This window comes from Camelus dromedarius, chromosome X, assembly GCF_036321535.1.
Source record: "Camelus dromedarius isolate mCamDro1 chromosome X, mCamDro1.pat, whole genome shotgun sequence".
Classification (NCBI taxonomy): Eukaryota; Metazoa; Chordata; class Mammalia; order Artiodactyla; family Camelidae; genus Camelus; species Camelus dromedarius.
In genome coordinates, this window is record NC_087472.1 from 80542633 (window position 1) to 80569771 (window position 27139).

General features: G+C 41.8%; 1 protein-coding gene across 1 annotated transcript in view; it reads left to right on the forward strand.

The window, feature by feature from the left end:
• The window catches only part of EFHC2 (EF-hand domain containing 2), a 169087-nt gene that overhangs the window by 124461 nt on the left and 17487 nt on the right, over nt 1-27139 (forward strand). Inside the window, exons 12-14 of the mRNA XM_031445394.2 lie at nt 12850-13041; nt 14752-14844; nt 26110-26215. Of these exons, the coding sequence (XP_031301254.1) occupies nt 12850-13041; nt 14752-14844; nt 26110-26215 (391 nt within the window). The remainder of the gene's footprint in view (nt 1-12849; nt 13042-14751; nt 14845-26109; nt 26216-27139) is intronic.

The window sequence follows — 27139 nt, forward strand, 5'->3', positions numbered from 1 at the left end:
CGCATGCAATGGAATACTGCTCAGCCATAAAAAAGAATGAAATTTTGCCATTTGCAACAATACGGATAACAAAGATGCAAAAATGGTTCAATTATTTGCAAATCAATCAATGTGATACACCACATTAACAAAAAATAGGATGAAAATCACATGATCATCTCAGTAGATGCCGAAAAAGCATTTGACCAAATTCAGTATCCATTCATGACAAAGAGAGAACGTGTCTCAACATAATAAAAGCAGTTTATGACATACTCACAGCTAACATCATACTCAATGGTAAAAAACTGAAAGCTTTTCCTCCAAAATCAGAAATAAGACAAAGATGTGAACTCTTGCCACTTTTGTTTAACATAGTATTGGAAGTCCTAGCCATAGTAATCAAAGAAGAAAGAGAAATAAAAGGCATCAAAATTGGAAGGTAAGAAGTAAAACTGTTGCTATTACAGGTGACATGATAGTGCATATATAAAACCCTAAAGTCTCCACCCAAAAACTATTAGAACTAATAAATGAATTCAGTAAAATTGCAGAACACAAGATAATATACAGAAATCTGTTACTTTTCTATACACTAACAATGAACTTTCAGAAAGAGAAATTAAGAAAACAGTTCCATTTACTATCATGTCAAAAAGGATAAAATATTTAGGAATAAACCTACCTAAGGAGGTAAAAAGCCTGTACTCAGAAAACTGTAAGACACTGATGAAAGAATTTGAAGGCAGTGCAAACAGATGGAAAGATACACTGTGTAAACAAATCCCCTTTAAAAATCCCCTAAAGGGATTGGGAGAATTAATATTGTTAAAACGACTGTACTACCCAGGGCAATCTAGAGATTCAGTGCAGTCTCTATCAGTATACCAAGGGCATTTTCACAGAAGTAGAACAAGTCATTTTAAAATTTGTATGACAACACAAGAGATCCTGAATAGCCAAAATATCTTGAGAAAGAAGAGCAGAGCTGAAGGAATCATCCACCTTGACTTCAGACTTTACTACAAAGCTATAGTAATCAAAACAGTACGGTACTGGCACAGAAACAGACACGTAGATAATGAAACTGAATAGAGAGTCCAGAAATAAACCCACTCACATATGGTCAATTAATCTACAACAAAGGAAACAAGAATATAAAATGGAGAAAAGACAGTCTCTTCAATAAGTGGTGCTAGCAAAACTGGACAACTACATGTAAAAGAATGAAATTAAAACATTTTCTCACACCATATACAAAAATAAACTCAAAATGGAGTGAAGACCTAAATGTAAGACCTGAAACCATAAAACTCCTAGAAGAGAACATAGGCAGAACACTCTTTCACAGAAATTGTAGCAATATTTTTTGGATCTGCCTCCTAGAGCAAAAGAAATAAATGCAAAAGTAAACAAATGGGACCTAATTAAACTTAAAAGCTTTTTGCACAACAAAGGAAACCATGGACAAAACAAAAAGCCAGCCTAATGAATGGGAGAAAATATTTGCAAATGATATGACCAGTAAGGGGTTAATATCCAAAATTTACAAACAACTTATGCAAGTCAATATCAAAAACCAAAGATCCCAATTCAAAAATGGGCAGAAGACCTGAATACATATTTTGCAAAGAAGATATACAGATGGCCACCAGACACATGAAAAATTGCTCAACATTGCTAATCATCAGAGAAATGCAAATCAAAACCACAATGAGATACCACCTCATATCTGTCAAAATGGTTATCATCAAAAAGTCCACAAATAACAAATGTTGACGAGGATGTGGAGAAAAGGGAACCCTCGTACACTGTTGATGGGAATGTAAATTGGTGCAGACACTATAGAAAAGAGTATGGAGGTTCCTCAGAAATGGCCGCTTTAATGGCCACTCACAGAGAGAGGGCCCTTTGCTTGCTGCATGGTAGCCACAGGGCAGCCAGGGACATAAGCTTCAGGTGGTGGTTTCTGACAGCATTCCAAGCTTCAGGTGGTGGTTTCTGACAGCATCCCATCAGCCTGCTGTTCAGTCAGAGCATTTCTGCTGAGGACATCACGTGCCATTGCCCGGGTGCCTAGCTGCCTGAGGTCCCGCTTAACCTGGGGTGTGGAGATGCCTCTCGCTAACCTCCGGATGAAGGAAGAGAGGAGAGTAGAGTGCAGGGATGTCGGACCTGGAGGAGAGGATCAATCAACTATTGCCACCCTTTGGCTGTTTAGTAAATGACCCCCAAATCTCAGTGGCGTGCAGCGTAAGCATTTATTGAGCTCACACATCGGTGGGTTGTCGAGGGTCAGTTGCTCTGGGCTGGGCCCAGCTGGGGCATCTCAGTTCCACGTGTCTCTCATTCTCCTCCAGGGAGCAGTGGGCTAACTTGAGCACATCCTTCTTAGGGTGATGGCAGGAGTGCAGCCAGGGAATAAGAAACCTGGAAGACCTCTTGAGGCTGAGACTCAGAACGGGCACACCTTGACTTCCACGTGACCATGCTGGCCAGAGCAAGGCCTGTAGCTGACCCTGTCATCCAGGAGCAAGAAAGAAACTGTGCCCCTTTGAAAGGTGAAACAGCAGAGTCACATGGGAAAAGACGCAGATACAGGGAGAGGTGGAGAGCTGAGGGTAGGAATGCGATATCCCACAGAGGAGATGGAAACGACTGTGGGAAAGGCTCCCTGCCCCACCCCGAGAGGCATGGCCTTCCTTCCCTTGTTCTGGTTGTACCTGCTGCCACCACACTGGTGACTTCAGCCTGCAAGACGCTTAGGCATGAAGTCGCTGCAACCACGGCTAGTCACTGTTGCTGCGCATCAGGGCACACTGGACCCTGGAAGTGACCATTGTGTGGCTTAGGAGGGACTGTGCTCCAGCACCTGCTGGAGAAGCTCCCTCCTGCCTGGAGTGGAGAACACAGCCCCTGAAGTAACAGGGAAGTTGGATTTGTGACTGACAACCAGCTTCCTTCTTTTGTTTTGTCTTAACTGATTCCTGCTCATTTTTCCTTTATTTTTTATAGAATAGACGAGCATATTTACCTTATTTTTGATTTAGGGCCAATTAGGCTTTATAGATGAAGCTATCAGCATGTGTATTTCTGGTATTCCTTTTAAAATTGCTATTTTTAGGTCTGATGTTCTGTGGTTGCACACGAGGATTCATTACATAACTTTAAGCACAGGGTGTTTAAAACAAGGAGCCAGGAACAAGTTCTCATTATATTATCTGGACTAAAAATGATTTCTCACTGACATTGCAAAGTTTAATAGTTCCAGCCACTGACAAAATGTAGTCAGGTCGATTGCCTAGGTTGTGTCTGTGACATCTGATTCAGACAAGTGACTTAATTCTCATTTCAGTGCTGTCTTTTCCCAAGCTCAGAATTCTTCATAGAAGACCAAAACAAATCAAAAAATAGGCCAGGATGATAAAATGGAAGAAATTTTTCTTCTTCGTATTCTGACAAGGAAGTAAATCACTGTATTTATTGGTGGACTTATATTTCGTCCTTTCCCGATTTCTTTCCTGGCATAACAGGTCAATTGAACATAAGCCAAACAGTCTATGCTGGGGCTTGTGTGTGATTAAGTGGTCCTAGGGAAGGGCCTCTGGAAGGTTGTGCAGATTGTGAGCTGCACAACTCGGGACACCAAGCATGGAGAGGCTTTTTGGAGTCCTTCCATCGGTGGTTGGGATACTGGGACAAGGCTCCCAGCTTTTTCTCTGCTACTTAGTCTCTTCTTTCCCTACCAACCCCCCAACCACAAATATGGCGTCTTGGTCTCCAAATCAAAAGCTTGTCTCCTTCCCCTCCCTCTTTCTTGTTGATTTGGCCACATTTATTGAAGACAGGCATGATTGGATCCCTCCTTTCCTTAACTGACCCCCCAACACACACAGACACAGATACACATACACCCCATCTGTGACAGAGAGCCTGTGGAATTTGGTTAAGTACAGCCCCACACCAAAGCCCAGATTGCTCTAGAAACCTCTTTGTAAGGGTGCACAAACAGAGAGAAACTAAACCACTCGATATAGGAGAATCCATGCAGATTCCAAAAGTGATTTATTGCATGAGAAATTGATTTTGTTTATTTGTTTTTAGAACTTAGTTATGGTCACAACCAGATGTATGCTGGTCTCAGCAAGAGCAGGCCATTTTGAACAGCAAACAGACCAAAACAAGGAAAGAGTTGCATTAAAATGTACAAAACACATATTTTCTGAATTAAAAGTTAAACAGGAGGCACTAATAGGAGACTGGACACTGTAGAAAACTCTGTAATAAGCCAAAGAACTATCTTTAGAAACACCCTCAAACAAAGCAAAACAAGAAAGAGATTAAAATATTGAGAAAGAAGACAGCAGAAATGCAGGTGGAGAGGGAATTGGACAAACGGGACTAAAGTTATCATCAGTGGTCATTTTTAAAGAAAAGTCCTTTTCGAAGCAAAAAAAAGGTATGTTGGAAATTGAAAGATTTCACTCTGTTCCAAGCAAAAAATGAAAAGGGATCATTAGATATACCTTGGCAAAAATGTAAAGGTCATATATAAGGAAAGAATCTTATAAGGAGCATCAAAGCAAAGCATACATAAAATAAAGCTTAAAAACACCACTGCCATCAGCAGAACCAATGACCTAAAAACCAAAAAAGATGAGGCAATGCAAGGAGACAATGGAGTAAATCCTCAGTGCTTTGAGGGTAAACAAATTGGGAACAGCTGTTTTTTGTACATGGCGACAATAGAAATGTTTTTAAATCTTCAAGAAAACAAACTATAATATAGTTTCTTTACTAAAGTTTCTTTAATAAATTACTTAAAGTAAAATATTACTTTAATAAATTACTCCAGAACATGAAGAGAAAATCAAAATGAAGAACTCAAGTAGTACACCTTATCTCGAAAAATTGAAACAGCATTGAACATAAAAACAGGTTTTACACACACATATGCACATACACACACACACACACACACACAAACATACCTACAGGGTTATACATCTAAATGCAAAGATAAAACATTATTTCAAGAGGTGAATGATAGTTAGAAAAATTAAAAAGGAAGATAATATGGTCTATACCAGAGATAAGATAGCCAAATAGAGTGGGGAAACTAAAGGCTAAATTCCTCACATTTCATCTTGAGAGTAAAATCATATTTCATCCTTATCTTTGAAAATTGGGTAGATGTAAGTTTAAAATATTTTAGGGCATTTTCAACTTAACCAAGATAGAATTCCAAATAGAATTGCAGAATCGAATAATCATTTCACAGTGTATATGGGTATCGAATAATCACGTTGTACAGTTTTGTCATTTATATGTCGATAAGGCTGGGTAAAAGAAGAAATTCTAGGGAGTGGAACTAGAGCTTGGGGCGGTGAGGAGACTCATGGTGTAACTTTTTATACTTTTTGAATTTGTACCATGATGCATTCATTTTATAATTTTAAAACCTATTATTAAGAAAAATAAATAAATACAAGCATAGACCATAGTGTTCCTTTTTAGAAAAAAAAATTGCTAAACCTAAGAGCAAACCTAATATAGTCTTTATTGTAAAAGACAAGTAGCAATAGAAGATAATTACAGCAATACATGAAAAACTGAAAACACACGGCAAGAAGATGGGGGGAAAGTCCTAGAAGAAATCTTTTCATTTATTTTTTAAATTTATCTTATTTTATTTTATTTTTATTGAAGTATAGTCAGTTTACAAGGTTGTGTCAATTTCTGGTGTACAGCATAATGCTTCAGTCATCCATGAACATACATATATTCATTTTCATATTCTTTTTCACCATAAGTTACTACAAGATATTAAATATAGTTCCTTGTGCTATGCAGTATAAACTTGTTGTTTATCTATTTTATATATAGTAGTTAGTATCTGCAAATCCTGAACTCCCAGTTTATCCCTTCCCACCCCCTTCCCCCACCAGTAACCGTAAGTTTGTTTTCTATGTCTGTGAGTCTGTTTCTGTTTTTTGAATAAGTTCATTTGTGTTATTTCTTTAGATTCCACATATAAGTGATACCATATGGTATTTTTATTTCTCTTTCTGGCTTACTTCACTTAGAATGACAATTTCCAGGTCCATCCATATTGCTGCAAGTGGCATTATTTTATTATTTTTTATGGCTGATTAATATTCCATTGTATAAATATACCACAACTTCTTTATCCAGTCATCTGTTGGTGGACATTTAGGTTGTTTCCATGTCTTGGCTATTGTAAATAGTGCTGCTGTGAACATTGGAGTGCATGTATCTTTTCAAATTAGAATTTTCTCCAGATAATATGCCCAGGAGTGGGATTGCTGGATCATAAGGTAACTCTATGTGTAGTTTTTTTTTTTAAAAAGAATCTCTTAGAAGTCCTGACCATAAATGTGAACTTCCTGATTGCCCCTGGAGCCATTTGGCACATTCCATTTTCTTGAGGTTGGCATATGCTCACCTCTCTTTTACTTTCCCATTTAATTCCTTGAGCTCCCATGGGCCATGTTATCAGGAATTCCTCTTGAGGAATGATCAGTATATTCTTCCGGAGACCTCTTCACTTCCCCTTCCTCCTTAGTTGTCCAGGAACTCCAGGAAGGTATCTTTGACCAAGGACGGTCAGACCACTGTCAAACACCACGGCTGTGGCTCCTTGCTGTCACAAGTCTGCCACGGGAGACTGGTTCTGCCAGGCTGATGGATGCCACCAGGATGACTTAGCTGGGCAGAAGATCACCAGCGAGGTTTTGCTGTTTTAAGTTAGGAGAGACATGAACATGTCTATAATCTGTAGCGAAAGGATCAGTAGGGACCAGAAATTGAAGACATAGATGACAGACTGGACAACTGATGGATCAGTGGGCAGTTAAAGATGAGAAACAGTTAAGTATGGGTCAAGTCCTAGTTATGCCTTTTCCCGTTCTCCACAATGGAGGTTTCAAACTTTCTCACTCTTAAGTTCCCAACCTCACCATTTTCCTCCCACCCATCGCAGAAAATTTCACCTCCAGATTAAGAGATAATATTAAAGTTGTAAAATGCAAACCTCCCCCATACCCCTGCATCCACAACTTTGCGTTCCTCCTTTCTCATCTCAGTAGAAAAGGTGTCCCCTCTGCTGTCCAAAGCTAGCTTCCATGATAGCCCTGTCTCCCAGACATTGAACAAGGGACCCGGGGCCCATCCTTAGCCAGGCACATCCAACGCTAATTTATGCCTCTCAGCTCATCCTCTTGCCCTGTTTCCTCTGCCCCAGCAGCCCTCACTGGCATACCTGCACTCACATTGCTTCCTGAGTGCTCTGACATCCAGCTCTCTGTCCATAGTGCTGTCTTGCTTGACACCCTTCAAGAGATTCTCCACCTGTGGAAGAAAACCCAGATGTCCCGTGTGTGCCTTTCATGACTGGGCCCCACGTGCGGCTCTCTAACTTGTCTCTTGCTTCACTTCCCTATGTTCTAGTCATCCTAAGAATCCTGACCACCTGGGTACAATTCTTGGCTCCACCACTTCTGGCTGGGAGCCCTTGGGCAATTTGCTGGAGCTCTCTGGGCCTTAGTTCCTCATCTGTAAAATGGGAATAATCAAAGTTCCTACCCGAAGGGTTGTGGAATTGAATGAGTCCATGCATGGGGAGCAGTTAGATCAATGTCTGACAGGCACCAAGCACTTGGTCAGTGGTGTTATTAATACTTTGTGTAGCTCCTAAGGTGTACCGTCCACTTGTTCTCCTTGTATCTCTAAGGATATGGCTCTTTCTCCCATTCTTCCCAACCTCCTTCTCCTCACCACCCTACTTTTCTGACTAGCAGATTGTCTTTCATCTTCAAGGTTTGCTCCATTACCACCTCTGCTATGGAGCCTTCCTGGATTTCCCCCTTCATGTGTATACATGCCAGACTAGATGAAGGCTACTTTCTCGGAGCTGGCTGTATCTTTGTTACAGCCCTTCTTATCCACATTCTCTATATTTAGAAATGTGTTCCTTTTATAATGGAGTTAAGCCAATAAATTTTATATTTTAAGGTGTGTGTTCAGAAAGAATTAAGAATCTGATTATATTTTGTTTGATGTGTTTTGATATGAGTAAGTCTTGAATTACAAAATTGATTTTAAGTCCAGAACAGTCTGGTCTTGTGTTCAGCCAGTTGTGTGACCAGTGGGCTTATATGAGGTCGCCCTCCATGTAAGGCTCCCCGATTATCACAGGGTTTAGCATGGCCTCTAAAACGTCTGGCAACCAGTGAGAGAGTTAAAAACAAAAAGCCAAACAAATGAGGTTTGCTTGGAGACAGATAATCCCTGAACACAGGATGGGTGTTAATGAAAAGGACGGTGGTAGAAAATGAATGACTTCGCTTGTAAATGAAATGAATATTCATTCCTTTCTGCCCACATTGCAAGTTTTAAGCACCATGGCTCAGACTTCCATTTGCTGCTACCAGAAAAACTTGACATGATGTAAAACACCAGAAAAACCCCACAAAAAAACACTGTTGTCTTATCTTGTTTAAATGCATATTGTACCAAATTGTAGAATTATAGATAAGCATTTCAAAAGGTTCTAAAATTGTACCTCTATGAAAAATATTGTTGATAATATATAGCAATTACTCTTAACTGCATGAGAATATCACATTTCATTCGGCTATACTTAAAGGGCCCCAAAGTCAAGTGCACGAAGACATACTGAATTTCAAACTAAATAAATCAAAATTACCATGTATATCCCACTACATATCAAAACAGGAAAAGCCATAGCATTTAATTTGAAATGAAGATTAGAGCAGTAAGAGAGAAAACTAGAAGCTGCTTACATTTATTTGGAGTTAGAAAACAGGGTCAGTGATTTTCAATGGAAATGGACTTCCGTTTGAGAAAATATGTCAAAAAAAATCAATTTACAAAGTAGAGAAATTTGGCAGTAATTATTTATACTGTCAAAAGATTCTTTAGTTTCCAGAGGACTTATTTCAGAGCTCAGGGTGCTTGTTTGTCATTAACAGCTTGACAGAAATTAGAGAGATTTAAAGCTAAGGTGTTAAGTGCCATTGCCAATGAAAAATGACCAAAATGAAGGTAGAGTATCTTTATGTATAATAGAGACTGAAAGGGGGCATCTCACTTGAATTTGAAGAATTAAGCATTTGTCCAGCTTCTCAAGTATATCCATTATATAAAGGAAGGCACACCTGGAGTTTATTACTTTATCACTTCAGACTTAATCCTGAATTTGACTATTCAGAGTAAGTGTACCATTTCCCTTTTACATTCTGCAATAAATTCTATGATTTCAGTCATCGAAGACATTTCACATTTTTCCAAGATAAACTTGCTTCAAGGAAGAAACTCTTCCAGTTTAATACAAAATGAAACTACCTCCATTGTGGGATGGTGAGAATAATAAAAATTGCTCTTGCTTATGAACATTCATAGTTCCAGGCACTATGCTAAATGCTTTTCATACCTTACTAACTGAACTCTCATTTGTTATTTATTCAGAAAACTATTTATTACAGCATGTGTACTGTGTGCCAGGGGCCCTTTAAGGTGTTGGGGATTCAACAATGAACAAAGTAGACCAATAGCCCTGCCCTTTGTGGAACTTACGTTCTAGTGGAGGATTAAAGATAATAATACAGAGGGGAGAGTATATAGCTCAGTGGTAGAGCACATGCTTAGCATGCACAAGGTCCTGGGTTCAATCTCCAGTACCGCCATTAAATAAATAAATGGATAAATAGATAGATGAATAAACCTAATTACCTGCCCCCTCCCCCCAAAAACCAATAAATAAAATGAATACCACTAAAAAGAAGACAATATACAGAATAAGAAAATAAAAGATACACTACATTGGCATATGACAAATGCCACTGAGGCAAAGAAAGCAGAGAAGGGGTTAGGGAATGATGCCAGGCTCATAGGAGGAGGGGTCACACTTTTAAAAAGGATGGTCAGAGAAGGCTTCATGGAGAAAATGATACCCTAGCAGAAGAGAAGATGCGCTACAGGAGATGAAGGACCAAACTGTGTAATCATCTTAGGGAAGAGCATTCCGGGCAGAGGGAACAGCAAGTGCAAAGGCCCTGAAATTGTTTGAGGAAGAGCAAGGAGCATGGCATGGGAGAGGGAAACTGCACTGACTGCTTCTTGGGGGTGATGAAAATACTCTGGAACAGATAGAGGTGGTGGTTGCATAACAAGGTAAATGCACTAAATGCTAGTGATGGTAAATTTTATGTTAAGTGGATTTCCCCACAGTGAAACGAGATGGAATGTGCTGCTTTTGAAAAGATTCCCCATTCTTGGGGAAGCCCATTAAAGTCTGACAGAGTGGAGTGGGTCCTGAAGAAAGGACCCTTGGCAAACACGGGGCAAAGTGGTGGCCGCCACTTGAGGTGTGCAGGACAAGGCTTGCACTGCCCAGTTGGGCTCCTCGGTGCCAGGCCCCACCTGGTGTGGGTGCAGTGGCCAGCCCAGCAGCCGCTTTGGGGGCCCTAGTGTCCTGCATGACTGAGGGCAGCTTGTTTGGAATGCCCACAGAAAGCCATGGAAGGTGGTGGAATACTGAGCTGTTTAAAACCCAAGCACACAGAAACCCAGCAGATATAAACTTTAACTGCAGTGAGGTCAGGATCATTTCAGTTTATCCAGTGAAAAGGACAATAAACTTTTATGACCCGGTGGGGCTAGAGTAACTTTAGTTAGAGGTGCGTGGAAAGTTTCTAGTTCTTGCTGCACATGCGCTTTTCCCTTGTCCTTCAGAACGTGCCACTTTTTCTTCTTCACGCCATTTTCTACCCTCAAAAGGAAAGAGACTTCACGTGTTGGGTTTGGTTTTTTTTTAACTGACGATGAAGGTCATATTTGATTATTACAAAAATTTAGAAAAAGGCATTTTATATATATGTAAAACAATCGTTTTTATACATATATATAAAGAAACCTCATCAATCAGGGATAACGCTATAGATGTTTTGATATGTATCCTTCCAGTCTTTTTTTTCCTTCTGCAAATACGTATATACCAGTATCTATAGTTTCACTCCGGTCATACAACATTTATCAGCATAGCACTGACATCCTTCATACCAATAAATACCAATCAACAGCCTATTTCTCATGGTTGTGTCATGTTCAATTTTATGCACGTGTCATGGCTGATCAGTCCATGACCAGTGTTCACAGTGAGCCAAGGGCTTTCCTTGGAGTGGTTCCTTCATGGTCACTTAGCCCTCTGTGACTCAGGATTTCTGAAATTACTTTCTCTTACTTATTAAGGCAGGTCAGTGATAGCCCTTAAGGCAGAGGTCACGAATGGTAAAGGGAATAGAGGTCTGTAAAAAATCAGCTCAAAAGCCACTGCCTTTAGCTTTCCCTAAGCCCCACTCCATCTGGTCACCCTGTCTTCTGTGTCCCAACAGAAGAGGGATAGCATAGTAGGCAGGAGCATGGGCTTTAGAGCCGACTGCAGGGGTTTGCATTCTGACTTCATGATACTGGACATATTCCTTAACATTTTTGCCTCTGTGTTCTCATCTGCAAAATGGGGGTAATAGTATCTGCCTTTTGGACCAGATGAGATGATCCATGCCAGAAGGACCTGGCGACACAGGACCTAGCACATAGCTAGTACTCAACAGGTGGCGAGGGTTATTATTACTACTCTTTTGATTCAAGTGGCCCTCCCAGTTTGTGGCTAGAGAGCTCATCTGGATGCTTGGACAGCCCAAATAGATTACAGACTGAAAAGTTCACATGCCAAAGTGACTGCAGTGTTTTCCATACAGTGAGCCCCCAGCCAATGTTACTGTGATTGATCATCTAACCCAAACTGACTTGCTACAATTGTGGAGTCCTCTTAGTTGAATTTGGCTTTCATTTCCCATCAGAAAAGCAAAAGCAAAACAAAATGAAACAAAAACCGGAGGCCTTAGTACGTGGATACAGGTGAAATGCAGCTTTTTCAGACAGGTCAGCATCATAGCTGTGGGTTAGCCTATGCTCTATCTAAGAGTATTCTTGACTAGAAGAACCCAGATCTCTCAAATGATAGTGAAAATGACGAGAGATCTCTAAAAGAACCAAAAACCATTATTCTAAAAGACCCATCTATGGCAGAAGAACAAATAAAATCTTGTATTCCCTCATATATTTGGGATTCTTGGGAACTGAATTTTATCTGGTAAGTAGATTTTCTAGATGGTGGAAGCTTGTTCATTTAACCACCATAACAGCTTGCAGCTTTACCATTTTGATGTAATTCTTTCTAATACGTGTTGCATGGTTTATAGCTTTCATATCTTTCATATAGAGAATATGTTGAAAACATTTCAGCCATGTGCCTTCTAAAGACTCAGACGACTGCACTTTTACACAGCTCTTTTCACGTTTTTCTCACTGGTAGGGTGTGTCAGTTTTTACTTTTCACTACAGAAATGTGCATAATTGCTTTCCCAATCTCCAAAACACCCTTCTAACTTACTGATTTATGAGTTTTATACCCTGGGAAACCAGAACCCCAAGCTTACTATTTTGTGTAAAGTAAGATTAATAGACATTGAATGAAATCATGTATTAAATCACAGGATTTTTGACCATTCAAGGACTTTAAGAATTTACTTCCTAGTTGTTGGCTGTTATCTGGTAGAAGTTTGTCTCTGGGCAAAATGCCATTTTATTTATAAGCTATAGTGCTTATGGTTTTCCATTCTAGCACAAGTTAAGTGGAGAAATTACAGAAAAATAATAATTTGTTCTGTATGCAGTTGGTAAAGTGGGATTTGGATATTTTTAATAGAAGGAAAGGTAAAATAGTCTTAGATATAATTTCATGAGTGTTTTCCATTTTCTTTACAGAGACATAATGATGACTCTAACTGTCGGGAGACTCACAGACCAAGAACTTATAACCATTGCACGTCACTACCAGGTGCCTGAGGACCCGTGTCCAGATATCCTAATGGCACAGGTCCACGAGCAGCTCAAGAAAAATGGTTTTGAGAATTTCGAAAGACTCATTGCTACCTGTGTATACCAAGATCGGGAAAAGTAAGCATTTTATTTTATTGATGCTAATAAGTCATTTACGTTTCTGTGAACCAGTAATGAAGGAATTTGTATTTTATCAAAAAAGAGCAAGAAGAAAATTAGCGTGCCTCCTCATACTCCACTATTTTAGCAAAGCCACCTTAAATCATTTTTGGAGATTATCTGGGTGCGGATATTTCACAGTGATGGATGGTGAGCTCTCTTTGGTGATGGAATAGGGGAGGCCCTGCATCTTCAAAAGAATAGGGTTGCCCCTTTCCACTTTCTTGTAATTGGTTTCTAGAAGCTTTATAATTGAAACACAGCAAATCAGTGTTAGAAGGTTTAATTCTGAGATGTCTTTTTCTCACATTATTTTAGTGATAAGTGGAATTTGCAAATAAACTTTCTGTAGAATTTCTTTGCAGTGATTTCTTCTTGAACATAATGAAGCTCAGCATAATGATAATCTATTTCTAGTAAATTTACCATGTTTGTATTGAGCTTTATTGAGTCATTGTTACAAACAAGGAGCCCCATCTTAGTATGTTTTGGTGTCCATCTTACCCTCAGGCCTGATACAGCGGCGGGTGGGGGGGGGAGCAGGATACTCACCTGCAGTGAGAAAGTCTTAGTTCCAACTCTAGCCTCTGATTTTGTTGCTACTCACCACTGCCATCTCTTTTCCCCATGACCCCTCCCTTTATCCGCAGTCCTAAAGTCTTCACCCAGGCAGCCACCTGCATACCTTAAACATCTTTGAAGTTCCCATAGTTTATCTTAATAGTGAACATGTTTTTTTTCCCTGCTAATCCATAATACACCCTTGTTGAGTTTTGTTGTTTTTTTTTAAATAAAGGTGGTATTTTTCCTTGAATCCTTAAGCTTCTCTGAGCCTCCTGAGGCCCAGGCGTTGCATGACCCTGGCCCCGCCTTCCACCCTGGTGATACCCCTGCCCTAGGTGAGAAGTGTGACCCTCCTTCACTAAAGGAACACCTCTTGGGAATAATGGGGCTACTTGATCAGACAACTCTGAGGTCCTTCCAGATCCAACAAGCTCTGGTTCTAGACAGAAACATTCTTTTATCATTTTATAATCTCCAAAGAAAGAAACCCACTTTCTTTCCTGTTGGTTCTAATTTTGCCTGAGGCCTGGAAGAACACTGGCTGAGAGAGGACATTGGACGAGTATTTCTGTGCCCCCAGCAGGCTGGGGAAAATGACTGTTGGGCGGCTCTGGAGAAACCATCTGACAAAATTGAGGTGAATGTTAGGGCCCCAGTTGGGGCTTCTAGGTTATAAGATTTGGGTCCAAGGAAAAGATTAGAAAAACACCCTCAAGTCATATAATACTTGTGTTGGAGCCCCTAGATGCCTGTCAAATTAAGAGATGTTTTCAAATATCAGAACCATTTTTGACCAGTGGTCAAGAATGCAGATCGATTACTTAGAGCAACACTAGTGGCTTCAGCCTTAATAGGCTGTGCTGTCACCAACCAAGAATCTCAGTCTTGATGGAGAGGCCTTTGTAAGGACAGAATCTGGTGGCTGCTGAAATGGACAAAAGTTGGCAAAATGCAGAATGACCGTTTTTCCTTACTGTGACTCCAGTACCATGTCCACGTTTTTAGGACACATCTGTACTTTCTTTCCTGTAGCATTTCTTTCCTGTAATTGTAACTCGAGACACACAAAGGATATAAAAGCCCATTTACTTTGTTTTAATGCAGGAAAAAAGTATTACCCAGCAAAGACATCAGAAGGCTGTGCAAGTCCGCCAGGTTACCTTTGACTGATGATCTTCTAGCATCCTTGCTGTCCAGGTAAGCCAGAACTCCACCCTCATGGGCACTGTGGTGCATGGCTCTGTTTCGGGGACTGTTCCTGGTTTTACATCTACCTTTAAGTGCCCTTGATTGACCTTTACTGTTTTGATTATATTATTGATGACACCTCCATTTAAGTGATACAAAAGTAAAAGTTAGTCATGATTTTGAATGTTAGCTAGAGAGCCTATTATGAATTATTATTTTGTCTTTTCAACATTAAGATACACTGATATGCACACAGATTCCTGGGACAAAATGAAAATGTACAGCTTCCTTGGTTATGAGAATATGATGTAAAATTTGGGACAGATTTTTCCAAGCGCTAGTTCCCAATGGCTAGAGACATGCAGTAAGAGGACCTAGCAGCGTTACGAGCACAGAGCTCCATCCTGCTAGAGCACTGCATATAAAATGTAGAGATTATGATGTTGCAAAAGGAAAGCGCAGTGAGCTGCTTTCTAAAACACCTCACTTCTTGTATTGAACTGGACTTTTGACTTCCTGGCAGCCCCCCCCCCCCAAGCCACCCAGACTCTGGTCATCTTTTATGCTTCCCAGGGCACGACTCCAGCGCCTCTTTTAACTTACTTATCTTGATAATTCTGACATTTGGGGCTGTGTTCTAGGCATTGTTATCATGGCTTTGAATACATTACCTCATTTACTTTGTGAGAACAGCTTGGTGAGGTCAGAATAATTGTTATCCTCCTATCTTACATGAGATGGCTGAGGTTTAGAGAGAGAACATTTTGCCCAAAGTCACATAGTCTGGAAAAAGACAAGCTGTGACTTAACCCCTGGACCTTTCAAATGTACATCTTCTGCTTCTAACCAGTTTGAATCATTGTCTACAAATAGCCAGCCGATTAGAATGTCTTGACATTTTTACTTCCTTCCTCCTGCTTGCATCCACTCTCTCCCTTCCTTTCCCACTGTCTTCACTCTTGTTCTGACCCACCTTTCCTCTTGACTATTGCAAGGCCTCCCTTATTGGACTTTCTCCCACCAGTCTCTAAATTTTTAAATCCATCTTTACATACAGCAGCTGAGTACCTTCCAAGAGCAAAAATATCATAGTGTCACTCTTCTATTCACAAGCCTTCTGTACCATTTCTTTGTTTTCTAAAGAATGACCAAACTCCTTAGCTTTGAGCCCCTTCTCCATCGTGGGGCTTAGGTTTGTTATTGGAGCATTCTTCTCAAGCAGGGGCCAGAGTTGGGAGTCCTCACCTGAGATAAAAGGAGAAACCAAAGGAACAGATAAAACTAAATCCCATGTGGGAAAACTAGGGTTCCAGGTATAAGGAGGGCAGTGAAGAAGTGGCCAATCCAGTTGGATGTGTGTGTATGCATTGGATTGACCTGGAGTTATCTCCTAGCCTATCAGCTCTATTTACTTTTACCTGCCAGCAGCAGTGTGCAGGATAAATAGGCCATCCTGGTGTGAAGGACCTGAGATGAAATGGGCAGGCCTAGGAGTCAGGTTTGTCCACAGTTCTCACGTTCCCGATAGTCCAGCCAAATGGGCCATTTAGCATTTCACATGTTTACCTCCTGCCTTCCCACTTTTTTGCCTTTTCTCTTGCTATTTCTTCAGTAGGACATAGCTTCCAATTTTCTTCACCTGCCGAAAGCTTGCTCTTCGTTTAAGACCCATTTCAAATAGCACCATATCCATAAAGCCCACCTCTGCTTGGCTGGCAGTGGTTCTCTCCTAAGGATTCTCACAATGCTATTTATGTTTCTCTTTTTGGCTCTTACCTTGTAATGAAGATCTGTGACTAGATATTTGATTGACTCAGATACAGAGACCTGCTCCTAACATGTGTGATTTACTGCCTAAAAGTGACCAGTGGGTTGTCACATCTTGACAATTTTACCCCTACCTTGTCTCCTATGTTCTTTGAACCTGCTTGCTAGCTGTGTGATCTTGTGCAAGATTTTTGACCTGCCTGAACCCTCGATTCCTTGCCTCTAGAATAAGATAACAATACCTGCTTCCTCGTGGTTCTCAGAGTGAATTGAGACAGCATACAGAAATTCCCCAGCGCTGCAGCAGCTGGGACTGAGTGTTGATTGGGGATTAGGAGAGAAGTGTCCGTCAGGGACCACAGACCACACAGTCTGACTTAGCAGTGAACTGGAAGAAACCTGTGTCCTCCTACATAGAGGAAGCCTTGTTTTTAAACAGTTGGATCCGAACGCCTTTCACACATTAAGCTGTCTTCCAGTCAGGAAGCTGTGGATGTTTATTAGATTATCTCTTGATGGCCTTGAGGATGAGTTGTCCTGGAAAGTCCAGTAATGTGGGAGCCTGGCCTCTGGAGGACCTAGAGGTTTCTTATCCAGTACCGAGGCCACCAAGTCATCATCCTCTCACTCTCTCAGCAGACTGTTTTGTCTTTGCCTTGACGATTTGACATTCAAGGCAGAAAGAGTATTCCCCAGCTTGCTTCGGAGTCGTCTCAGTCTTAGAACACATCCGCCTGGGAGCCCAGCGCCGCTCTGAGGAGGTCATCCCTCCGAGCTGCCGAGCAGACCATGTTCAGTCTAACTTTGCCTCTAATTGTGCAGTGACCCTTCTCCACACTCGGGGGAAACTTCAGACTAATCAGATTAGAAAATGTCTCATTCCCATTCCCCTCTCCCTCCAATATGCCCTGCCACGATTTGGGTCACATGCTTGGTGTTTTGCATCATCTCCACAGATTCCTTTCAAAGACTGCCCTAATTCCTAATGGGCCCATCAGCCTGCAGCTTAAATTTATATTCTACATTCTTATTGTTCCCCACAGACTCCACAGGGCTTTCCAGAGCCTTGACCAGACTCTCTCTCTGCACAGCCCTCCTGTGGCATGCTAAACCGGAGACCCTCTGACGTCTGCGGCCTCCCGTGGGAGGCAGGCATGGAGTTTGTTGACTTGGTTCAGTGCACACGCTGCCCAAAGGCAGTTTTACCTGCCTTAGGATGGAGCTGGGCAGCTGGTGAACAGCCGTAGAGCCCGGCTGCTGTGCGAATTTAGATCAGGAGACGGAAAACAGTATGGCTAAAGATTTTGATGCCTTCTTTCACCCGGTGATTGTTACCCATGCATTTCTCCTGACCCTGTGTTTTGGTACTAAGATTTTTCCCTCTACCCCATTTCCATTTTTATTGACTCAGTTTGGTCTTTTCCTTATTAGCACAACTCACGCTGGAATTAGGACTTCAGAATCTTTTCACATCTGGTTACCCCAGGCCCCCGTCGGCTAGTGCTGTGGTGGCCGGTGTGAGGTCACCTTACTCACCAAACGAAGTCATTTCACTAATGCACAGAGCATCAGACTTAAATGTTCTATGTAGTGGTAGCTATCACCCATTCGTAATAGGAGTGACACTCTGTATTGACATAGTGCCAAAGGCCCTAGAATATTCTGTAAATCCTTGAGCATGGTAAAAGGTGCATTTTAGTTGATGGGAGGCATGATTCCTCATTTCCTAAGTGCAGACATTGAGGTACAAGGAGGCCCTCTCACTGAAAGAATGTGCTTTGGCCCAAAATGAGTTTCTAATGGAATTAGAACGACATCTCCCTAAGATACTCTAAACCTTCGCTTCTGTCTGAGCTCCTCGGGGTAGGAACTATGTCCCCTTCATCCTTTTGGTCCCAGAGCCTTGTCTAGTGCTGGTATGCTGGGCGAGGGTAGGGGTAGGGGAGATGTGGGCTGGATTTCTACCAGACCTGCTTCTGAAGTCCAGCTCTACTGCCTTCTGCCCATGTGATCCCTGTAAATGGACTCAACCCCGCTGAGTCTCCATCTGGGTATTAATACTCCCTCAGTACTAATCCACAAGAAATTCTGGCTCTCAAACTGAAAGAGGTAGAGAGGATGCTAAGGTCATTCCATTCTGTGTTCCTTGTGGGACTGGGAAAGTAAAGAGGCAGCCTCCTCCCCTAATTGTGACCTTCCGAATCGGGACTTGCAAGAGCTGGAAATTCAAGTGCAACTCTTTCCCTAGCAGCTCTGCCCCAAGCTAGGCTTTCACAGCTGGCTTTGGGCTCCATGGAATGCCTTAGAACTGGCCTCCCAAGAGAGCTGGTGCCTCATCCAGAAATATCAGTTAAAATGGAAAAAGTTAACAGGGCTTGAAAATCATCTCATTATACTCTACCCCATGTCTCCCCTGGCCCCTCTCCCAGAGGCATGGTTTGGACTCAAGTGGTTTCACCCAGCAATACCTGGCAGTGAAGCAAGGGGTGAAACCCTGTGGTTTGGTGCACCAGGGAGTTTTCAGAGGGAAGCTCCCCCTCTACCCCACTGCCACACACACAGATGCTTCCCACCTTTTCAAATATAAGGTGATTTGTAGCTTAAGAACATTTTTAAAAATTCCGAAACCAGGGGGAAGGGTATAACTCAGTGGTAGAGGTCCTGGGTTCAATCCCCAGTACCTCCATTAAAAAAAACCAAAATCTTCTTTAAAAAAAATCCTGAAACCATTCAGACCAACAGAGCATTGACTGTGTGTATGGTCCATACTTGGCAGCTGTGACCTGCCTCATTGTGGAGATCTGTGCTGGGATCCCAAGTGGAATTTAGGGGCCTGGCTATTTGAGGTCACAGGAGCTAAGTCACTGGCAATGTGGGCAATGCCATCTTGCCAACTCCTAAGTTTTGGTGACTGTAGCTCCACTTTTTTCCCCTCACGCATCTGCTCTTTAAGACTCTGACCAGGTGTTTCAGCGTGCACCCCTGGGGCTGTCGGGCAATGAACTGAAACGAAACACTACTAAGTGAGTCAAAAATGTGTCTTCACTCCCCTCCCTCCCCCTTCCCTCGCAGCCCTGGTCGTGCAGCCAGCCCACCCCTCTAAGGTGTGAGATGGCTTTTGCAGCAGAGCGGAACCCGGGTTACTCTTCAGCAGAATACAGCTGCTGCTGCGCCTGCTACGCGCCCCCCACCCCCGACCCCGATGGTGGAGATAAAGCAGCCCAGCGCTTACTCCCTGTGCCAAGGAGACGGGTGGCTTCTGCAGTTTTCAAGCCATTCATCATTTTGGGGAGGGGAGCAAGTGCAGCCGTCAAACGGCACGTTAGACTCACGTCTAAGAACTCCCACCTAGCAAGGACTCAGGCTTGGGGGTCATTATCATCTAGAGAGGAGCCAGAGAAATGACCTTCCCTCCCTCCTTTTCCACAAACATGTCCCTTCGTTTGTGTGAGGAAGTAAATGGTGGCTTGCCCAAGTATCAAAGGGAAAGAAGAATTTATGGAGGTTTTAGGAAAACACTTTAGCACTGTGAGCTGGGGCTTTAAAGAAAGAAGGCTGACTTTTTAACAAGCATAGAAACACTTAAGAGCCAGAATTAGTGCTGCCCTTTAGGGCAGTCACCCTGGAAGGCTGTGCGCTGATTCCAACAATGTTGCCATAGAAAGCTCCTCTTTGGAACTGCCTTCACAGCCTTTTCAAAAGAATTTCCTCCAGAGTGGCAAATCTTTGTCCTTTGACCGTGAATCAGTCTTAGCAAGAGTCAGGTGTCATTTGGCGAGGGGCGAAGTCGGAGATTCAGATGGAGAACCGAGATGCTCACATTTTTGATCAGAAGCACAGAATGACTCTGAAGTAAGGAGATACATTTTTTCTGTATGGTTCACAGGCTTCTCCAAAATATTTTGAAAGGACGGATAGGATTTGGTGAATGACGACTTGTAGTCATGAGGCAGGGCGGACAGCTGGGGAGATAATACTGGGGAAATGTGGGCACTGACCTACTTGTCTTCACTCCGCAGACAGGCAAGCCTTTGTCCATCTCTGAACTGCTTCCCCTCATCTCCTTCCCTTCCAACCTGGACTGTTCTTAGAACTGGAGCTCCTCTTTAGATCCTAGTCGTCTCCCTCACAACCTCCTCTAACAGTGGCGCATTATGAGGCATAGTGTATAAGAGCAAATCAGAGCAGGAAAAATCTCACTGGCTCAGTGGTCCAGGGGAGGACGCTCTGCTGCGTTTCTGAGCAGGGAGGAAAACCAGGAGACAAGTCCTCATCAACGTGCTCCCAGCTAGTGGTGCTCCTTCCTTTCCACGCCTGACTTAGAGGAGTTTACTCCCTTGGAAAGCACGTTTCAGGGTCTCTCCTCTGCTTTTCCACTTCGTCATTTTTATTTATTCAAACTGATACATGGCTTATAGCAAAAAGATAATGGAATCGTTCTAAAAAGCTTATTCCAACAACAGCACTGTGCAGCGCCATCTCTCCCCGCCTCCCAGACCCATTCTCAAGAAACAGCCACTTTCAGCCCTTCGAGCTGCTTCTGTAGACCTTTAAATAGCGTGCCCATACTGCTATTTCTGGATTTCTCATTTTTAGATCCTACTACCAACTTCCTGTTATGATGCTTGAGAATTTAGCCTAATATTGATTCCCATTCCTGGTGCTCTTTCTGGATGCTCTTAGGATCTTCTCCTTATTCCAGAGAGGTTCATGATGGGGCCTTGTAGTGCATATGTGTGTCTGTAGGCTCATTGTGCTTAGCACTTCCGGTCTGGAGACTCTGTCCTTTGGTTCTGAGAAATTTTCCATTAATTCTTAAGCTCCTCCCCTCCATTTTCATTTTTCTCTTGTTAGAACTCCTGACATTAGGATCTTGGCTCTCCTGCACTTTGGAGTGTAATTTGGGAGTGTATATTAACGTGGGAAATGTGGGAAAAAAGAGATTTGGGTGCTTCTGAATTTGGACATTTTCTCTTCCTGATTTTTTTCTTTGTCATTGTGACATACTTACTAAGGGATTTCTTTACCTTTATATTCCAGCCCTTCTACTGCACCTGGTTGCTGCTATATTTTTTATTCCAAGAGCACACCTTTAGTTCCTTTTTTGTAGTCTTGTTCTTTTTTTCATGGGTATAATATATCCTTTTATCTCACATCTTTCCCTCTGCTACCTGAACTATCTTGTTCCCTGACCCCCCCCCCTTTTTTTTTCAGTTGCTGCTTTGACTTCCGTCCTTAATGTTGGAAGCTTTTAGGGGAGTGGGTGTTATTGACTGGTGGGTTTCACTGCATGAGTGAGTCACCTCCTAGCCTGCGTTTGCATTAGGGAATCCCCAGAAGCTGCCATCCAGAGCTCTGTCTGGGGCTATTCAGAGCATCAGAATTCTGTCTTCTCCTGCGGGGGTAGGAGGGATGGTGGGATGGGGGAAAGGAGAATTGAAGTATGGCCACTGGTGTTCTGGAGACAGGAAAGGGGATGGAGGAGGGCTGAGAGGCCCAAGGTCAGTGTGCGATGTTCTTCCCTGCCCTTCATGGCACTTACCTCCCCAAGACTGGAGCTTCTGTAGCTGAATTTCTCTGGAGAACAAGCCTCACTCCTCTACAGAGAAGGCTAAGTACAGTGTAGAAGATACAGCTGCTCCTGCTTTATTCAGACTTTCAAACAGTCCTTGTTCTTGGTCCCACACTGCATCCCTGCCTCTGTTGGCACCTGGAGTCTGAGATCGCTGAGCCTCTCAGGAGTTTTATAGGCCACAGTGGCTAATCTCTGAGCACCTCCTGCCTCTGCCATGGACACTTAAGAGTTCAGCTTCCCTACCTCAGCCCTGCCAAGTCAGTCACCCATCCTTGGTCTGATTTCCATCTTGCAAAAGATTTTGAAAGTCTCTTACCCAGTGTTGCCCTTTTTCCAGCTACCTTTGTCATTGAGGATTATTACCTATTTTTCTTTCTTTATTGTCATTTTGGTGAGATTTTGGTGGGAAAGGGAGATAAATATTTGTGAGTGACCCATCATGATCTTACTGCAACTCTGTCCACCTCCCAAGAGCATAGAATTCTTCCAAGAAGCATTGGCTAATTTTATCCCTTTTAATTTAAAGATTTCCTTATTCTTTTCTCCCTTGCTCCTTCTGGGGGGTTCCCAGATCCATTGAACTCCTCCAAGACAGAACTGAAAAGAAAAACTTGGAGGATTATACCACATTAGCTCAACTCTTCCCTGAGGCCTCGCTTTGGGACTTTGGAAAGATTAAATCTTTCATACATTTTTCCTCACAAAGATTTTATACGTCATCTCTGAGCTGTGTACTCTTTCATTTATGGCTTTTGATCCTTCCCAAATATCATTTGATTCAGGAATATCTTTTCCAGATATCTTTTGAGGTGGGTAAATGGTTAGATGTGTTGAGTCCGACATATAGTGAGTTGAGCAGGGAAGAATGCCGGGGGCCTAAGGTTAACAGGTAAGCATGAGTAAATATCAGACTTATGGGTAAGAAATCTGATATTAGGACTTCAGTGGTGACTTCTAGAAATTTTCTTATATGACCCAATAAGAGGAACTTCAGGAAGGTCTTTCTGAGGAAGCATCATTTGAATCGAGACTTTCCAGACAAAGGGACCAGAAGGTGCAAGTGTCTTGCATTGCTGGTAATAATCTTGGTATGCTCAGACAACAAGACAGCTAGGGTACCTAAAACATTGTGAACAGGGAGAGTTTCCAGATGGGATCTGAGAGGTCAGCAGGGACCAGATTATGTAGCAGTTTAGAAACCCTGATAAGGAGTTCAGCCTGTGTTCTAAGTGGACTGGAAAGCCATTGGAGAGTTGCAAACAAGGAAGTAACTGATCTGATCTGTGTTTTAGAAACATCATTCTGGTGGAGGGTGGTCTGCAGCAGGGTAGGAGTTGAAGCAGCAAGACCAGGATACAAAAGCTCTTCCTGTAATCCAGGTGAGAGATGATGGTGGCTTGGAATTAGGGCAGACTAGAGGAGATGGAAAAATTCTAAATCTGTTTGGTAGTCTTTTGACTAGTTCCCAAATTACTGGGATGTTATACTTCTGAAGCGTCTAGGATTCAGTAAGTGCCTCCTGTCTTTGATGTACTGGGAATTTACCAACAATTAAATTCTGTATTTTAGGAATGGCTAGAGAAACTTCTTTCATTGGTGATCTCGTCCAGTCTCCCAGTCTGGTGGCTCTCACTACCGTCTATATGCTAATGACTCCCCCATTTCTATCTCTAACTCGAACCTCTGCCCTGAACTTCAGACTCTTATACCCAGCTGCTCACTTCGCATCAAAATGTAACATCCAAAACCAAACTCCTGATCTTTTCTCCCAACCTGTAGCTCCTGCAGTCTTTCCTGTCTCAGGACGGTTCTGTTTTTCCAGTTGTTCAAGCAAAACCCTTGGAGTTGTCCCAAATCCATTCCTATTCATTCTCTCTCTGCCTCTCTCCCCGCCCTATACACCGTATACAATCCTTCAGAAATCCTACACTCACAGTATATTCAGGCTTTACCACTCCTCACTGCCTTCCACTGCCACCACTGTCACCTAAACCGCCATCATCTCCTTTGGATCACTGCAAAAGGCTGCTAATGGCCTTTGCCACTTCGGCCTTGCCCCTCCATTCTACTTGCAACATATCAGCTAGAATGATCTTCAGAAAATAGAACGTAGAGGTCATAACTGCTCCGTACAGTATGCTCCGATGGCTCTTAGTGGTCCTTAGTATGAAAGTCAAAGGCCCTCCATGATCTCATTCTCTGACCTCAGCTCCTGCACAGAGAATTAGGGAATACTTTTCTTTGAGGCACCATGTTAGAGGAAAGTTTCTTATAAAACATCTTTAATTGAGTTTTAGTTCTTCTCCCAAAACACACACACAAAGAAAAGACATAATTGTCCTGCATTTTGGCTACAAATATTTCCATAAACAGATCATGTCCTTTGAAGGAGTTCAAATGACAAGTGAGCCAAAATTCAAAGAATAAACAGTGGTAGGGGGCAGCATATTGGAGTTGTATCCCAGAATCCTTGGCCAAAGAAAGTGTACACAAAAGAATTACTGAATTCCCTTTCCCCTCTTCTGAGTCCTCTGTTTATTCTGCTTTGTTTAGGTTGATCAGTCTATAGATGTGACTTCATCTTGTAACATTCAATTTGTTGCTGCTAATTTTTAATTAGCTTATAAATATGAGCTATTATTTTCTGAATGCTTTGAGAAAAAAAGAGAAACACCTTTTGACTGATTATAAATATGTTCTTCCTCTACTTCTGTTACCACTGAGTTTTCTTATAATTAATTATCCTCTGTTCATCCTGCACCTCTCTTGCTGGTTGGAGAGACGTGTTGAGTTAAGAGGTCGAGAGAGAAGGGCAGGAGCCCGGAGCAGGGTGCTTGCCCCTTGGAACAAGGCCTTAGCGACTACCTTCGTCTTTTTCTTCAAGAAATTGTGTTATATACCAGTGTACCTTTAGCCTTAAAAATTGGCAGAATTTGGTCAAATTCAGAATAGGTAGCATTGAGGTGTTACAATAAGAAGTATTTTGTTTGTGTTTAGGTCATTATAGCAATTGTCTTGAAATTACTGGATCTTAATGGCCTAAACTGTTATGGTTAACGATAAATTTATGTCAGTGTCCATAATTAGGAAATAGTAGTCAAATAGATTAGTTATTTGTGACCTACAGTTTTATGGTACAGGATAATCATTTGTTTTTTCCTTCAAAATGAAAACGAGCTTAATTTTTTCTGATTATAAATTTAAAACAATTCAGATGATACAGAAAAGTCTAAAGAAAAAGCAAAAATTTTCATCTCTTCCCAGAGATAGCTGTTCTTAATACTTCAGTGTATTGTTACTAGATTTTTTTAAATGCCATTTTATTCAAATATAAACCTAAAGTAAGATCATAACTCTACATACCATTTTATAACCTCCTTTCCACTCAGCCGTATATCATGAACATATTTCCATGACAGCACATATGGATCTAAATAACCCCTTTTAATGGCTACATAATGAATAGTAAAAATGCCTTTTATTTTTCCTGAAAATATATTACTGGACAAAATGAATCTAGACTTGCTTTAAAGATTTAAAAAGCACACAGTTTAAGAAAAACAAGGACGTTTTAAAAATTTTACTGACATACAGCATCAACCATGTTAAATTAAGAAGACCCTCAATATTCTTAAAATAGAGCAATGGTCTTAGTTACTGAATAAATTGTTTCTATGGCAATTATGACAAATATATGTTGAACACCTACTACGTGCCAGCATTGATTTAGGTGCTGGGAATACTTTGGTGAATTAGATATATGAGGTCTCTGCTCTCAAAGAGTTTACAACCTGGAGGATTAGAAATAGGTAATCAACTAAGAAGAGGATCAGATATTAATGCATACCTGATATATTTTCGTGGTGGATTTAAGCTGACATTTTGGTCCTGAATTCTGCAGATTGAGTTAAATCATGTAATTATATTTTTAGGTTTGAAGACAGTGAAAAACAAATAAATTACGAATCATTTTTCTGTGCCCTGAATTGGAGAGTGAATCCGATGCCCGAATTGGAAGCAGTGTCACCCAATAAAGAGGTAAAGTTAACACCCGTTTTAAAAACCAGCTGTGGCTACCTCCCTCGCATTTTTAATATCCTTTGTCTTAAAATCATTTTTCAATGTAAAATACTGAAATCAGTGCTTATGGAAAGAGTACTATGTATTTTGGGGTATTTGTGTTAAAGACTAATTCACTTTCCACGCTGAGTGAACATCTGCTGTATAAGAGCATGACTTTTCTTATGCAGCTGAATATTTTTTAACCTAAGTCGCATCCAATTATACGGAAAATGGGATAATAGGTTACAGTTATAAATAGATACACACTCTGTTAGCAAGGGAGTCTGGTAATACCATCATGAGCCACAAGAGCAAATCTCAAATGGTGCATATGTCAGGAATCCCCAGAGTATCTGTGGCCGTGCACACCGGTTTGCCTTGGGTAAAAACCATATAGTGTGGGGATACAGATTGCATAGCGGAGCCAAATTTAAAATAAAAATCCAGTAAAAGAATGCTTGGTTAGGGAAAACAAAGTTCATGTGATCAGATGGTGCTCTCAACATTGTGGAATTGTCTGAATTCTCAAAGAGCTCTTTGGACCAATTGTCTTTAGGGAGTGGGTGGGTGGGTGGGGGTTTGTTTATATTTTAACATGCTCCAGAAATTGATTTTCTTGGGAAAGTCCCTCGATAAAGCAAATGTCATGGGGTTGATACTCCCAGAAAGGAGGCATTTATTCCTCCCGGTCTCTGCTGACCAGCTCATTCTGGCCTGAACTGGTCCAGGGCCCCTGGGAGTTCCCTCAGGCACGCAGCTACTCTGGAGTGTCGGGCAGCCTTAGAACTTCCAGATGATCGGGAGACAGCGGTGGCCTTTGGAGTCAAACAAAGCTGGGGTTGAAATCTGGCTCTGCTGCTTAACTTTGTTGAGTGACTTTCGGGTGGTTACTTTACTCAT